We start from the raw sequence: 16,502 nt of genomic DNA on the forward strand, positions 1-16,502 counted from the left end.
AATATAAGAATGTGTAAGTTAAAGTAGGCCACTCCTTACTTTAACTTGCATATTCTTACACCTTCTTCTAGCTCCTCAGCTTGTAAATTATATGAATTTAGACACTCTTATATAAATTCACACATTACTTAGTGAGTGTAAGTAGGGCTATGTGTGCCTAATTTATGCCACCTTGCAAAACAGCTCTCAAATTGGCCTGCTGTTTGTGGTTAAGGCTTGCTAGATTAACAAAACTCCATACTGTAGCCTGCAAATACTGTGTATTGTGGTTGTGCCTGCAGGCCAACCAGGAATGGGGACCCAGCTGTGCCAGGCACTGTACAAACACAGAGAAATAGATGTTTCCTGCCCCAAAGAGTTTACAATCTAAATAGACAAGACAGATCCAGGATGGAGAAAGGGATATAACATAAGCATCTGACGAAGTAGGTTGCGCCCCACGAAAGTTTATGCCCGCAGAAATTTGTTAGTCTTTATGGTGCTACAGGACTCTCGTTGTTTTAACATAAGCAGAGTGAGCAATGTAATGGCAGGCAAGGGCATGTTGGACTATGTCTACGCTACATCAGCTACAGCAACACAACTGCACTGATGCAGCTGAGCCTCTGTAGCACATCTGATGAAGATGCTGTAAGCTGACGGGAGAGAGCTCTGTCGTCGGCTTAATAACTCCTGCCTCCGCAAGAGGAGATAGCTATGTCATCAGGAGAAGCTGTCCTGTTGACATAGTGCCGTCCACACCGGAGCTTAGATCAATATAACTTACACCCAGGGTCTGAGACTTGAGGCTTCATGGGAGGTTATTTATGGTTGTGTTTTGTTGTTGTTTTGGGTTATTTTTGGTTGTGTTTTGTTTTGAAGCGTAGACATACCCTAGATGAGATTTCCTTCTCTTCCTCCTATTAGTGGCTTTTTCCTGAAGTTAATTTCTTTGTCTATCCTTTTGGCCTGTGACATATTTTTCCTTGGTACTGACCTTTTCCAGCATAGAACATGGTGTTATCTACAAGCTGATGAAGCATGGTTGCCTGAATAGAAGTGATTGAGTGATACAGATCAGATTGCTTACCGTTTTTTCTGTGAAAAATCCCTTCCCTATAGCACAAGCCAATGTTGCCCACAGTGCACATGAGGCCTGCCCTGTTATTGTTCTCTTAGGGTATGTCTACACTGCAATTTAAGCCCAGAGTTACTGAGACTTGAGTCAGCCGACCTGTGTTAGGAAACCCTGGGCTTGAGCATCTACATTGTATTTTAACCCTAGCTTAAGAATTTTCTGATTTATGGTCAAACCTAGGGCACTGGTATCCACATTGCAGTGCGCACACCCTCGTCAACGTAATCGTATCCCAGAGTCCCTAGCGCCCTTCCCCATCTCTTCCCTCCCCACCCTCCCACATGGCCATTCTAACCCTAGAACTGTGGTGCACTGTGGGAAAACTTTACTGCCCACCCTACACGTTACAGGAAATCTGAAGTAGCTCATTTTGCAAAAGGCTTCATAGGTTTGTTCTCCATTGCAAATCAAGGATGCTCTCTGACAGCATGCTTGCAGATCAGTGATCAGAAGAGGATGGGTTAATGTTGACCTAAGCTGCTGCTGTTCGCAAAGGGGCATTGGCTTCTGTTTTCAATAGAATGGATTGCACATTAGTGGGATAGAGAGGACTAAGGAAGTGGCCCCATGGAACTGTGGGATACTTCCAGCTGACTCCCAGGACCTGAGTCAAGAGGGACTGTGGCTACATTGCAAAGCAATAGGGCTCAGACCCTGGGTCCCAGCTTCACTCGAGTTTGGACCTTACAGCCCTGCAGAGTCCTGGGATCCTGGGTCTGAGCCCTGGGTTAGTGCAGTGGCAGTGTAGATGCAAGGGTGGGAGAGGTTAGCCTTGAGCCTGGGCTGAAGCTCGGGTTTTGTGACAGGGAGCTATCAGCAGCCCCCTGATCACTGACATTGCTGCAGCCTGGAGAAGGCTGCACAGGGCTGTTACTAGGGCAGGGCAAGAGGGGCAGCTGCCCAGGGCGCAGAGCTGGAAGGGATGCAAAAATTGGGCAGCGCAGGATCAGTCCCTCCCACCCCGCAGGATTGGATGCAGCAGTGTAGACTGGAGTCCATGGACATAGCTGGGGGGGAGCACTGCTCCCCCAAACAGAGGCTGGGAGCAGAGAGGGTGGTCTAGAGATGCTTCTTCCGCAGGGTGCTCAGTGCCTCTGCAGCTGGACACTGCCTCCTGAGTCCTAGTGCCAGTCCCTCTCCTCTTCTAGGTGTGCTGGGTGCCCTATACGGCCACCATTCTGTTTTCTGTACAAAGGTGAGTGCCTACGGTGGGGGGCGCAGGGCAAGGGTGACCGGTGGGGTGAGGGATATGGGGAAGGGGAAAGAGAAGGGGCAGGGAGAAGGGGATGTAAGAGTGGGGAAGGGAGATAGGGGGAAAAGACAGTGAAGAAGGGGGGGGTGAGATGGGGAACAGAAGCGGGTGGGGAATGGGGGGGATGCAGGAATTCCACATGCAGGATCCCCTTGGCAGCTGCAGCAACTGGGGCTCCCCCCTTAAGCCGGTCCATCCCCCCCAGCACTGGCAGCCCTCCTCCAGAGGGTACCCTGCTGCAGGTACCCCTCCAAATACCCTCTCCAACACTCCACAGACACCCTTCCCAGTACATAGACACCCAGCAGCCCCAAAATTATCCCCTCCTGCGCCTGCCCCAGCAGTGTCCTCTATTTGGAAACTTGAAATAACCCTAGGGGTCACTCCATTCTCACAGCCTTGGTTTCCAGAGCTGGCAGAAGCGAGTCTGCCCTGCCAACAGCCACCTACTCCTAGCATCTGGTCTAGGTGCTGGGCTTGCATGACTGAGCCCAGGGGAGCAAGAGGCAGTGCCGCTCTGCACGCAGGGAGTGTGTGGAGAGTGACCCGGCTCCAGTGGCAACTCCCGGGGCAGTGACCAGGGTGTGACCGAGCTGCTGAGAGGCAGATGCCCAAGGGGTATGAGTACTGCAGGGAGCATTTCATGGCAGCCAGGCTCCTTGGGCAGGGGCTGCTCCAGGGGGTGTTGTCAGCCAGCACCAGGCTCCTTCGGGGGAGACAAGCGTGTCAGAGATGTAGCTCAGAGCTGTGCTGCCTGCCCTGCCTTGGGAGGCAGCCAGCTTGGAGAGCAGGGCAGGGAGAGCCGCTGGGTAGCCATCCCAGCTCCTACAGCATGGAGAGCCAGGGGCCCTAGCGGCCCACCAGTTTCCAATCCGCCAGCTCCTGGCAGGAGGCAATCGTTTTCAAACTGTGGGGTGCGTCCCCCTAAGGAGGGATGCCCCACAGTTTGAAAACCTCTCTGTTAAATGGGAGGCAGAAATCTGTGGCAGCACGTGACCCTGCATACCCTCCCCAGGCATCGTCTCTAAGGGGTGCAAATATGATTGATCACCCTGAGCACTAAGGCTATGCAGCTGCAGGTCCAGCTGAGGGCAGTTATACACTTTCTGTAGAGGGATTATGAGCACCTCGGTGACAATCACTGGGCTAACAAGGTAATTGGGGGGAAAATATAAGAGGAGGAAACAGGAAGCAAAGGGCAGCTCAGTGGGTGAGTCAGGGATGGGTAATGAGAGCTGCAGGGAAGCCTAGCCTTGCCATAATCCTGCATTGCAGGATATTACTATATAAGAGAGGAATAAATACAGACCGCTGTGTGTTTGTGACTGAAACTATCGGAACTAGCCAGGCCGTGAGGATCACCTGGTAGGTGCCCTGCGACATGCTTACATTGCAATGTAGACATGCCCTTAGGCTATGTGTCTGTTTCATTCATACCAGAATTCCTTAGTCAGAGATGGTACAAATCAGTCAAGCGATGTTTTTATATTTGACAGGAAATAGTTCTGGTTGGTGTTTATACTGCAGCTTTAAAATGATTTATCTCTGCAACTGCTAAAGTCCTAGAGAAAACTAGGCAATGACCTTTCCTTGTGCTCTGAGAAGAAGACAGGACATCTGATCTCAATGACATGAACATTGACTGTATTTGGTTTTTTTTTAGAGGTGAGTGTCCACCAAAAATCCAACAGTCCTGTGAAAGTTCAGATGGGCATCCAAACTTTGCAAAGCTGACCCCAATATTTTTAAACTTCGTTTTTCTTCTATTCCTTGAGACAGTCATCTCTTTTCCTGCAATTCTTATGAATTTTTGTTGATGTAGTTAAGGCAAATAAACATCACGTAGGCAGGCTTGTGAGACCTACCCACAAACACTAGTTGCCCTTTCAAAGCTGTTTCCCTAGGCCTTCTCTCATATTCCCTCACATCATAGAATCATAGCCTGATTCAGTGGACTTCATATTTTCTCTCAGTAGCTGTCGGTCTCATTTCATTTCTCTGTTGTAGGATTAATTCTAATCAGGGTTGATTTATTTGGAAGTCAAACTGGATAGCCTGTGAATATATCAGAGTCATGCATCAAAGTCTTAGAGTTTTATAATGAGGGTCATGTGTAAGGATAGGATTTGGGCATAGAAGTCCCAGATTCCATGACTTTCCAGGACCTCCATGACTTCTGGGGCGGGGCTGGAGCAGCTGTCAGCCCTGAGGCCTGATGCCAAACAGCTGATCAGTCGGCCAGCCCACTGGAGCAGCGGGGCTGGAGCAGCTGCAAGGCCCCCTCAGCTCTGTTTTCCCCCCTCCTCCAAGGTATTTTTAGCAACAGTCAGGGACAGATCACAGCTTTGGTGATTTTTTTGTTTATTGTCCATAACCTGTCCCTGACTGTTACTAAAAATACCCGTGAATGAATCTTAACCTTAGTCATGAGTAATGAGGATAACTGCTTACATGACACGTAACGACTTCCCACTGGTTGGTGATTCTGAGTGCTGGGTGCTGCTCAGAAAAATGGAAAAACAAAATAGTCATTACCTTGCGTATGTATCACTTGTGATGTGACGATACTGTTTATATATGGATGGTGTGGAAATTTGTAAAAGAAGTAGATTTCTTTCTTTCTTGTATATGCATGAAGTTTCCCCCACTTGTTCTACCTTTTTCCCAATTAGGTTCTCAATTGGCATCCTTGTTTGGACTTGCAAACAATCAGTTTGGGGAAGTGGTGAATATGTGCATTGCCTTTCACATAAAACACCATTCGATCTAATCTAGCTATCATATTTTAATGTGACATCGGCATGGCTGTTGGCTGTTGTTAACAAAGAAGCCCTTTTTATTATGAAATAAGATAGTTTTTGTAAGCTAAGTGGCTATATATTCTGTTTCAAATTCGCATTGCAATCAATACCGTCTTAAATAGAGGGGAATCTTTCCAATGATCTTTGCTGGTTTCTGTCATATGCAGGTTATGTGTTTGTTATACATGACCTTGTTGCAGGAACTGATATATATACCTGAACAAAAGAATCACTGTTTATCAGAGGTATCAGCATTAACATCACTGATAGTTATAAAACTAGCCTAATAAGAGCATTGATTTACATTATTTATTTTGTCTGAATTTAGTTGATAGTTACATTTCCATAGGCTACAAATTTCAGATATGAAATTGCAGAACTAGTAACTGTAGTTACTATCACTGAAATCAGCCTCTGTACCAGATGACAGGAGGTAGCTAATGTAATGCGGATTTTTAAAATGGCCTCCAGAGAAGATTCTGGCAATTACAGGCTGGTAAATCTAACTTCAGGGCCTGACAAATTGGTAGAAACTACAGTAAAGAACAGAATTATCAGATACATGGATAAACATGATTTGTTGGGAAAGAGTCAACATGGATTTTGTAAAGGGAAATCGTGCCTCATAAATCTACTAGAATTCTTTGAGGGAAACAACAAGGATGTGGATAAATAGGGGTGATCTAGGGTATGTCTATACTGACAGCGGTAAAGTCGCAGACGTCAGATCGATCTTTCGGATCAATTGAATGGTCAGTGTAGACCCACTCAATCGATCGGAAAGTTGATGGTGGTAATCCACCTCCTCAAGTGGTGTAGCACTGTGTCGACGGGAACACAGTTCCCATCAGTGCAGTGCAGTGAAGACGGCGCGCAGAAGGGAAGCACAGCAGTCGACAGGAGTTACGCAAGCTACTCTGTGTAGCTTGCGTAATTCCCATTGACTGCCGCCAAATTTCCAGGTAAGTGTAGACCAGGACCCAGTCGATATAGTGTACTTGGATTTTCAAAAAGCCTTTGACAAAGTCTCTCGTCTAAGCTCTTAAGAAAACTAAGTAGCCATGGAATAAGAGAGAAGGTCATCTCATGGATCAGTAACTGAAAGATAAGAAAGTCATTGAAAGATAGGAAACAAAGGGTAGGAATAAATGGTCAGTTTTCACAATGGAGGGAGGTAAATAGTGGCATTCCCCAAGGATCAGTACTGCAACCAGTGCAGTTCAATATATTCATTAATGAGCTGGAAAAGGGGGGTGAACACTGAAGTGGCAAAATTTGAAGATAATACAAAATTATTCAAGATAGTTAAGTCCAAAGCAGACTGTGAGGAGTTGCAGAGGGATCTCACAAAACTGAGTGACGGGGCAACAAAATGGCAGATGAAATTCAATGCTGATAAGTGCAAAGTAATGCACATTGGACAAAATAATCCCAACTAAACATATACAGTGATGAGTTCTAAATTAAATGTTACTACCCAAGAAAGAGATCTTGAGTCACAGAGGATAGCTCTCTGAAAACTTCCACTCAGTGCATAATAGTAATCAAAAAGGCTAACAGTAAGTTAGGAATTATTAGGAAAGAGTTAGAAAATAAGACAGAAAATATCATAATGCCACTTTATAAACCCATGGTGTGCCCACACCTTGAATACCATGTGCAGTTCTGTTCGCTGCATCTCAAAAAGGATATAGTGGAACTGGAAAAGGTTCAGAGAAGGGCAACAAAGATGACCAAGGATATGGACTGGCTTCCATATGAGGAGAGATTAAAAAGAGTAGGCCTGTTCATCTCAGAAAAGAAATGACTAAGTGGGGAATATGACAGAGGTCTGTAAAATCCTGAATGGTGTGGAAAAAGTGAACACAGTACAAAAAAGCCCCAAGGGTCACCTAATGAAATTAATGTGCAGCAGGCTTAATACAAACAGGAGGATGTACTTTTTCACATAACTAACCTGTGGAACTCATTGCTGTGACCAATGTGCAACTGGGTTCAAAAAAGAACTGGATAAGTTCATCGAGGATAGGTCCATCAATGGCTATTAAGAAGGATGCTCAGGGATGTAACCCTATAACTGGGGCAACCTTACACCTCTGACTACCAGAAACTGGGAGTGGAAGACAGGGATGGATCAGTCCATAATTGCTCTGTTATGTACACTTCCCCTGAAGCTCTGGTATGGGCCACTGTCAGAGACTGAGCAACTTGGATCATGGTCTGACACCGTATGGCAGCTCTTCTGTACTTAAGTAGTGATATTTATGTCATCAGGTATTTTTAAAAGAGTGAAAGTTAACAGAAGATGGTTGTTTAAATTTGTATTCTGACACCTCTTCTAGAACTTGGATTTCCTGTCCCAGTTTCCTGGGCTTTTGGGATGTCCTGCTCTGCCATGGACTTCCTGTTTGTGACTTTGGGCAGGTCACTTGGTCTGTCTGTCTGCTTCAGTTTGCCATCTGTCAAATGGGGATAATAAGGCTTCCCTACCTCACAGGGCTGTTGTGAGGATAAATGTGTTAAGGATTGTGAAGCTTTTTAAAATCTACTGATGAAAAACATTATATAAGAAATTGGTTTTATTATTATTTGTCCAAATCGTTACCAATGCTTGTTATCTTAAGCAATGTCAGTATCCATGTGGAAGATTACTTATGTAGTTTAACTCAGGATCTCCTGACCAGCAGAACAACCATTGGATTGTCTGAGATGTTCTTTGACTAATAAAATTCAGTAGGGAAGTAGTGGGACCATTTTTGATGACTATCAGAGTACAGGGTGCCAACTTCTCTCAAGGGAGGGGTAGTTATGTTGTTGCTTGAAGATGTAAGCTATGAATGTTGGAGTTTCACTATTTATTGCTTTGTCTCTCCAACCTTCTCTTTTTGGGTGAAGTCATTGAGAAGCAGCAAGGAATTCTGAATTCTGTGGGAATCCTCCTATTGCCTCAATCTCTTTCAGTCTGACAGCTTTGGGCACAGAATGGAAGTTCTGCCTCTCTTGCTTGTTCATGATTTCTTGTTAAGAAGTTGTGTGTCCATGCTGACACTCTGAAGCACAAGTACAGCAAAGCATTTAAACACATGCTTAGGTCCATCCCTAATCAGGAAAGTACTTCAGTGCTTTCATGATTAGGGATGGACTGTTGAATTAGGCCTATGACCCTTCCAGCAGCTGAGGTGACAGTGAACCTCACTGAGATAGATGAGAATATTTGTGAATGATTCTTCTCTTTTCTTCTCGATATGTACCCCACAGGATTATACTAACAATACTCCACTATACCAAGCATTCCCTCCTGTGAAGTCCTATGTATTGTCTCACCTCCTACTTAATGTGCAGGATGCAGTTAGGCGAGATAGTGAGACAGTTTGCAGCTAGCATGCAGCTCTAGATTTCATTTGAGCCCAGGTGGTTTTTACTTTCCCATTATATGACCAAGGTCTGAGACCAAAAAGTCCGAAGCTTAGGCCAGACAAGATGCAAGTGATGCTGGTGAGGGTGGGGATATTGAGGGGGTTCACCAATCCTTTTATAATAATGACTATTGCAACATCCTTTTCCCTGGCCTTGCTAAATGCTATCATGGTCCACTTATATCTTTTCCTGTAGCACCACTTTGACCATGTCACTCTCCTCATTGTGTCTCTCCACTAACTCCACTTTATTCACCGCATCAGATGCAAACTATTTGTCTTCACTGTTAAAAGGCCTTCACAGTCTATTCCCCACTATACTTATAATCCCTTATATGGTATCAAGATGTCACCCCCACCTTCATTCCAGAAAAGATGCCTGCCTTGATTGCCCATTTAAAATTTTTTTAATAAAGACATTAACATTTTCTCCTATGCCAGCCCTTATGCTTGGGAGGGGCTGCAAATTACCCATTGCCCTCCTTCATATACCTTCTCTACCATGAGGCCTTAAAAAAAACTCAGCAATGGTTGGGCGGGTGATTGTCCATGACTGCTACTTTTTGTGCTGACTAGCATCTTCTCATTGTTTCCTTGTGCTTCTCTTCAGCTGTTTCTTTTAACTTCCTGTTGTCTGTAGCCTTACATGTAGAGTGCAACCAAGCTCTTCAGGGCTGGGCCTGTTTCTGTGACATATATGTGTGTGTGTACAATGCCCAGCACAGTGGGGCCACAGCATCTTCATGCTACCATAATACACATTAATAATAATAGTATTTGGCACTTGCATTCCTCTGAAGATCTCAAAGAGCTTTAAAAAGGCACTGATTTGTCCCAGGCCACTCAGAAAGTGAGCATAAGTGTCAAGAATAGAATGCAGGTCTCCTCAAACCAAGTGCTTTGCAATTTCTATCTAGTTATAGTGACGTCCATCACTGTAATACCTGAAAACCTAGTTAGGAATGTGTGACGCTCCCCAGGTTGTGGGAGGCACCTCAACGCAACCTGCCCCTGAGCAGGAGGGAGTCTTGTCTGTGCTGCTATGGAACAGCTCCCTGAAACCACCAGCCTCTGAGAGCACAAGCACTAGCTGCCAGTCCCACACAGGCTTCTCTCTCTTTTTACAGGTAGCAAAAGGCACACACTAACCCCCAAATACTCAGGGAGTTAGTTCCCTGCAGTGTCCAGCTCCTTATCCACTGAACACTCACAGAATCACCAGTCTGCTGTTCCCAAAGAAGGGGACACGCCAGTGTGCAAGATGCAACTCAAGTCCAGCACTTTGCTTAACACTAATGTACCGAGATATATTTATAGTGGGGAGAAAAGACTCAATGTATTATCAAAGAACAGAGAGTCATGTTATAAGGAATAAGAATATTGAAAACAAGCGGTTACGTGTAAAACAAAATCATAACATGCTTTCTAGAGCCCAAGGTTAACTAACAGGTTAACCTCAGGCCTTTAAAAAAAATCACCCACTATCTTCAGCATTTTTCAGCCAAGCCTGGTTCAGATCCCTTTTTCATGATGCAAAAGTGCTGGCCTTTTTCTTCCTCAGATAAGGGGAGCAGCAGGCTGCAAAGATAAATGTACTGGTTTGTAATACAGAAAACAAATGGTAGTGCTTTCTGGTGGTCTGGGTTTACAGGGAAGCAGGATATTGGGGAAGAAAGCATTGGGTGGGGGGTGTATGTTGTTTATTCAAACAAAGAAAACAGCATGTATATTCAAGCAAGAGATTAGCAGCTTTATGTAGGCATTTTGGCCCTGATCCTCAAAGGTATTTTGGCTCCTAACTTCCTGATTATCTTCCTTTGTTGTTTCGGCAGCCTAGGAAAATGCCTAGTAAGATACAATAGTATGTTGAATGGCATAAGTGTGTAACTGTCATTTCCTCTGGCACTTCAATCTGTCTTTTGATTTGCCTTTGATTCTCCTTGTCTGTGACTTGGAATCACTGGAAGAAGAAAGGAGGGCATCACAGAAAGCTACCCTTTTAAATTCTTGGAGTGGTTTGATGGAAACCTGAAATCCTGTGGAAAAGGAGAAGCAGCAGCCTAGGGATTTCCTATGTCATGTTTGTGGTTCTTATAGAAACTGTGTTTATAGGTTCTACATGCTAGTACAAATACACCAATATGTAAATAGTTGGGAAAGAAATGTTAGTGACAGAAGGATGTCAGTTGTGTGCCTAACAGATAAGACTTTTCACATCCTGTAAATCATTATCTATTGGCTAAGGACACCATAACTATTAGAATTAAAGGGCTCAATTGCAAAACCATTATTCAAATTGCTCTGTTCACTGAACCACACCGTCTCCCATACTAACCCCATTACATTATCCAAGGGGGGGGGGAACTCTCACCACCAGCCATGGCTCTGTTGGGATATGCTCTAATATTTACCCTTCCTCCCACAGGAACTTTTTACACCGGAGTGCAAGTTTAAGGAGTCTGTTTTTGAAAATTATTATGTAATCTACTCATCCATGCTCTACAGACAACAAGAGTCTGGTAGGGCCTGGTTCCTGGGGCTCAATAAGGAGGGGCAGGCCATGAAAGGAAACAGAGTGAAGAAAACAAAACCAGCAGCTCATTTTCTACCCAAGCCATTGGAAGGTGAGTTTTGGGCCTTCACAGCCAGATACGCTGACATTTTAAAGCATCTCTTCCTTTGAGATGGTAATACCACAAAAAGAGGGGGAATGTGTTCTATCATCATTTCTGAATGGACTTGGCCCTCACCCACTGACCATTCCATATGACAGTTCCTAGGATTCATGAGTGTTTTGTGCTTCATCCCCATGGTGTGTCCTAGAAAGAGCATATGTCAAACACACTGTCACAGGATTAAGAGGTCATCTTATTAGCAAGAAAATCTATTGTTAAAGTGCATTGTGCTGTTTTTAAAATATTCTTCTGATAGAAGCAAAAAGTTGGTTTCGGTCTTGCAGTGAGAATATATTCCTTTCATGAACCAGCATGAGTGGCTCTGTACAATAATGTATACTTAAGGAAATTGGAGTTATGAATGGAGTAGAGGAAATGTCAGCATTCCAATTTCAGAGCATTCTAACAGAAAACTCAAAGGTCTTATTATAAACTACATCAAACTGCACTGTTGAGTCAGCTGATGTATGGTATGTACTTTGTGTCTGTCAGCCATTATGCTAGGTTAGGAAAGGGGAACAACAAATATCATCTTTAGTCATGCTAACCTTATATACTAAAATGATGTTGCATAATCTGGCAAAATGTGTTAATTTGTCTTGAATATAGAATTGTTTGTCCGACTTATTCTACAAGACTTTTTCACTTGGGCTTGTTTGTTGTCTTGTCCTATTTACACTCCAAATCTCATTCAGTTTGATCCATATTGTTGCTCATAGCCTCAGGAGTGCTAAAAAGTGTCTCATTAGTTAACATCTTTATAAAAAAAAAAAAACCCACACCTTTCTGAGTAATGATTTTGTCAGCAGTGTCATGTTTTTTAACGTTACAGTTATCTGAGGATTACAAGGTGTGGAAGGTTTTCAGGAATTTCAAACCTAAAGCGTGTGTTAAATGTGTTAGGACTCTCTTCCTCCATGTAATGAAAATCTAACAGCCCTAGGTGACTGGCTTTAACATCACATCTCATCTTATGCTGATCTGTTTTTTTTTTCCTATCCTTCACAGTTCAGATGGGCTATAAACTTTCACAGTGTTTCAACACATCTTACACTATATGAGTCAATACCTACATATGAACTTAAAACTATCTATTTTAAGACTTTTATTAGGAAAAGTTGCCACAATAATTAAAAAAATAGCAACCATAGTACATACAGCTTAAGGAAGAAGTGATTTTTCCATTAGAGTAATTAATATTTGTATGGTCAGACTCTTTATCAAAAGACTTCAGGGAAGGCTTAGAAATAAGTTTCTTATGTTGCCCTAAAGAGTCATCAAAGACTACAGCTATACTATGTAATTCTTTTATTTTATATTGCTATCACATGGTATTTAACTTAATATTTTTGTAGGTCACATTGCGATTTCATCCTGTTCCTAATTAATCAGCAAACAATTATGGGTGTGCACTCCAAAGACATAGATCATCCCCAGTATCATGTACTCTAGAGAAGAAATTTAATTTCAAACTTTCAAAAGCCATAAAAAGATTTAGATTGTCATTGCAAATGTTAGAACAAGCAAAGTATGTGATTAGTTAGTGATGTTATAGGCCTTTCATATCTATTATGAAACTTTTGTGCATTGAAGATCAAGGTCAGTGCTTTGATGCTATTGCCTCCTATTCTAATTAGTCCAGGGAAGAAGGGATTGTGCTCTCTACAGCAGCACGTAGCTTCTCCAAGAATTTTTGTGTGATGATTAATTCTTTTGACTGCTTGACACCTCTTTTTTAACATTGCTCTGATATAAATAAATGCTACCCAAGTTATGTGGAAGTAAAATATTACCTGATTCAGTGATGTGGAAAATGAAATTGAATTATCTAACAGCATTTATCATTAAGGCAGCTTACTGCAGGTACTTTGTAACTGAACATGTGTATTTTTCTCAAATGATTTAAAATTGTTAGGACCCTAGTGAAGCCCAATGGGCTAAAATTAATTCTTTGATAAATTCAGTTAATAATTTAGTTTGGAGTTTTCTGCATTTCAAGTTCCAGCAAAGATCAGGAGCTATGGAATGTTTGTTGGCCACATATTACAAGAAATGTTGTGAAAAAATAAACGAATACTAGATGAACAAAGGCTGTTGTGTGTGCTGTCTGGAATCCTCCTAAACACTTCATAGTACAGACTGATAAACACCAAGTCTGGTGTAGTCTCATTGTTTCACTTTATATAAATAGTCTATAAGATTTAGTTTTATGAATATATCAGTGAGCCATTTATGGGGGAAAAATAAATGCCACCGATTCACCAGGCTATGAGAGGAATATGAAAAATTAAATAATGATTGATTAAATCTCCTTCATGAAAGTTATAGTTCTTGATTCTAATATCGATACTCTCGTTTTTGACACTGAAAATAATATCCTCATGGCCTTTGATAAAGAAATAACTTATTGTACACCACTAAATATCAAGAAACCTTAAAATATAATCAGAAAATTCTGTTTTGACTATTGAACTATTTTGTAATAAGACTGTGCAAAGCCCAAGGGTGTTTGCTGCACAGCTCATTCTTCCATATTGTGCAAATTGAGATAGAACAATTCCTTTTCATTTCTGAAGCTTCTATAAACAAGTCACATTATCCCTTTAAAAACAAAGGGACAATTTCTTATTGTACATGTAAGTCACAGGTGACAGAGGAAGAGAGAGACTTGGATTGAGGAGGAAAAGATATTAGTGGCTTATAATAGAGTCCTTTTCAAAGTAGCTCATCTCCTTCACATAAAGAGGAACAGAGAGCATATTAAAACATTTGTTCTTGTAAGGATAATATGAAAATATGTTCTAAAAATTATTTTGGGAAAGTTCTATGGCCTGTATTATACAGGAGGTCACAAAGATCTCTTCTGGCCTAGGAATCTATGAAAATGAATCCTACTGAAGTTTTTTCTTCTTTTCCCTTTAGTTGCCATGTATCGAGAACCATCCTTGCATGATGTTGGAGAAACAGTGCCAAAGGCTGGGGTAACTCCAAGTAAAAGCACAAGTGCGTCTGCAATAATGAATGGCGGTAAACCAGTTAACAAGAGTAAGACGACATAGCCAGATCCTCACAGGTGTTGTGACTTATTGAGCCCTGAGTACAGTTGAGCAATTTATCCTTGCCAGTCTCTCCTACTTCGGTGTCTGTGGATCAGCTTGAGGCAAGTGAATACTTGCTCTTTGCTGTTTCTGAACTAAACTGTTGCAAGTGGATAAATCTCAACATGTAGCTCCTCCCACAACAAGAAGACACCTGGATAACCAGCTAAACTCAGACCATGGAATGCCCTACCAGATATGGAATGCCTTTTTAATATCTTTTCTGTGACTGTGACACTTCATGTGAATGACATACTTCACAAGTACACTTGATACCTTGCCTGCTGACAGTTACCCATAATCCCTTTTTGAGTCCAGTTTCAGCGAAATCCATATGTTTAAGTTCTATTTTGTAGCACACAGATAATATCAAGTAATTTCTAGTTAGACGCTGTAAACCTGTGCTATTATGGATTTCTCTTCTTCCCTTTTTTTACAAGGCTGCTTGCTGCACTGTCTGTGACCTTTTGCAGGGATGGTGTTTCTCTAAAACTTAAATTATGCCAGTGGCTTAGTTCTGAAAGCTATCAGGGAATCAGGAAGCCTTCACAAACCTATATCTCTGAAGAATAGGACCATTGTCTCTGACTTAGAATATTGATATATGTGAATACATTTTAGTAACAGAAGCCGTGCTCCTGAGGTTGGCGTTATTATGGAGGGAAAAGTGTCAAACACGACCAGTAGAAAGTTTTCTGAGACTAGTGTTTGACATCCCCCTATAGTTTCTTTGTGTGTGTGTGTGTGTGTTTTATACATATCACAGGCTTACTGGTAATGGTAACATTTGCCTTGCCCAGCGAGCAAGACCCACTAATTTTTGGGGAAGTGGGTCCAAAGAACTCTGTAGGCCTTGTAGGCCTGAATTAAGGCTCATTTTTCACCTACTAATTCTCATGATTTGAAAAATAATAATTAAGACTAACAAGAATTGCGCTACCTAAATCCATTTCAGATATAATCCTTTCCTGTTTTTAATTAACTGGATTTAATGCCATCATTATTTTGGCTGTTTTACACTCTTACTCAGCAAAGCATGGGCAAGAATGTTGTGGTTTTTTTAGCAGCACCAGTGCAAAAGGTAGTTACAAATTATACTTTAATATTTTTGGTGTTTAATTTTTTTTTAAAAACTGGACATATTAGAAAACATTTAATTATTTTTAGCTCAGCATGCAGCGTTCAGTCCTACGTATTTCACCAGTATCCCAGTACGTACATACGTACCTCTAACCCAGCTTTTTAGGATGTTCCCACCAAATTGCTAGATTAAAGGTGCCTTGGCCTTGCTTTCTGTATACTATACATTATACTACATGAAACTAGAGGAAATCAAACCCATTAGAGTCCTTGGATCATGTTCAATTGTTTCATGAGAAATACTGTTGACACTTCATGGGTGTCAGTTAATCGCAATGAAGCCAATTTAGAAAAAAATAAAATGGGTAATAAGTTTTAGACTACACAACAAAGATGCTATTCTAGTGTTAAATACTGTAGGTAATGATTTCAAATACTTAGTTGCATACTTTCAAAAGGCTAAAATAGGGCTACGCTGTGTGTACTTAATAGGAATTTGGTTCTCACAAAGGGTGACAAGGCCCAACCTGTACCTGCGTTTTGGCCAACTGTGTGTGACAGCACTCTATTGGCCTCTTGCTGTTATCATGATGTTTAAGGGTGGCAAAAGTCGTCATTCCCTTTTTAGCAATTGTATTTACTGAAAAAATAATTTTAGGCCACCAGTTGTTTCAGATTCCTGGCCTGCTTAGCTGAATACTGATTCACTATACATTAACTCTTCATTCTTATACAGTTTTCATATGGGGTTCTCTTTTAATAAGTAACACAGCATATTGTTCAAGTAGGTTACTGTAATGCTGCTATATTACAAAATGAGTTTTTTGACAGTTTCGGGCTCCTTGTTTATATACCGTTTAAAACAGAAAATTGGGTTATGGTTGGGCCTTTTTAAAGAGCTGAGTGAAGCATATCCAAGTGAAGTTTGTTTTAAAGAATTTTTTAAAAAAGATAAAGCTACTTTAATGTTGTGACAAAATGTGCATAAAGAAACTTTTGGCCAGATCATCCCCTCACCTGGTGGCCAATCTCCATGAACCAACACCCCCCCCCCCCCCCCCCC

The 16,502-nt window shown here is 42.0% G+C and overlaps 1 protein-coding gene across 3 annotated transcripts in view; it reads left to right on the plus strand.

Moving 5' to 3' along the window:
• FGF14 (fibroblast growth factor 14) overlaps positions 1-15,086 on the plus strand; it is a 548,357-nt gene extending 533,271 nt beyond the window's left edge. For all 3 annotated transcript variants that reach the window (XM_067536830.1, XM_067536832.1, XM_067536831.1), the window contains 2 exons: positions 11,012-11,210; positions 14,184-15,086. In XM_067536830.1, the coding sequence (XP_067392931.1) occupies positions 11,012-11,210; positions 14,184-14,320 (336 nt within the window). In that variant the 3' untranslated portion in view covers positions 14,321-15,086. The remainder of the gene's footprint in view (positions 1-11,011; positions 11,211-14,183) is intronic.
• Positions 15,087-16,502: the final 1,416 nt, after the last annotated feature.

Source organism: Emydura macquarii, unplaced genomic scaffold, assembly GCF_026122565.2.
Source record: "Emydura macquarii macquarii isolate MOO-44397 ecotype Brisbane River unplaced genomic scaffold, CSIRO-AGI_Emac_v2 contig_3671, whole genome shotgun sequence".
NCBI classification, from domain to species: Eukaryota; Metazoa; Chordata; order Testudines; family Chelidae; genus Emydura; species Emydura macquarii.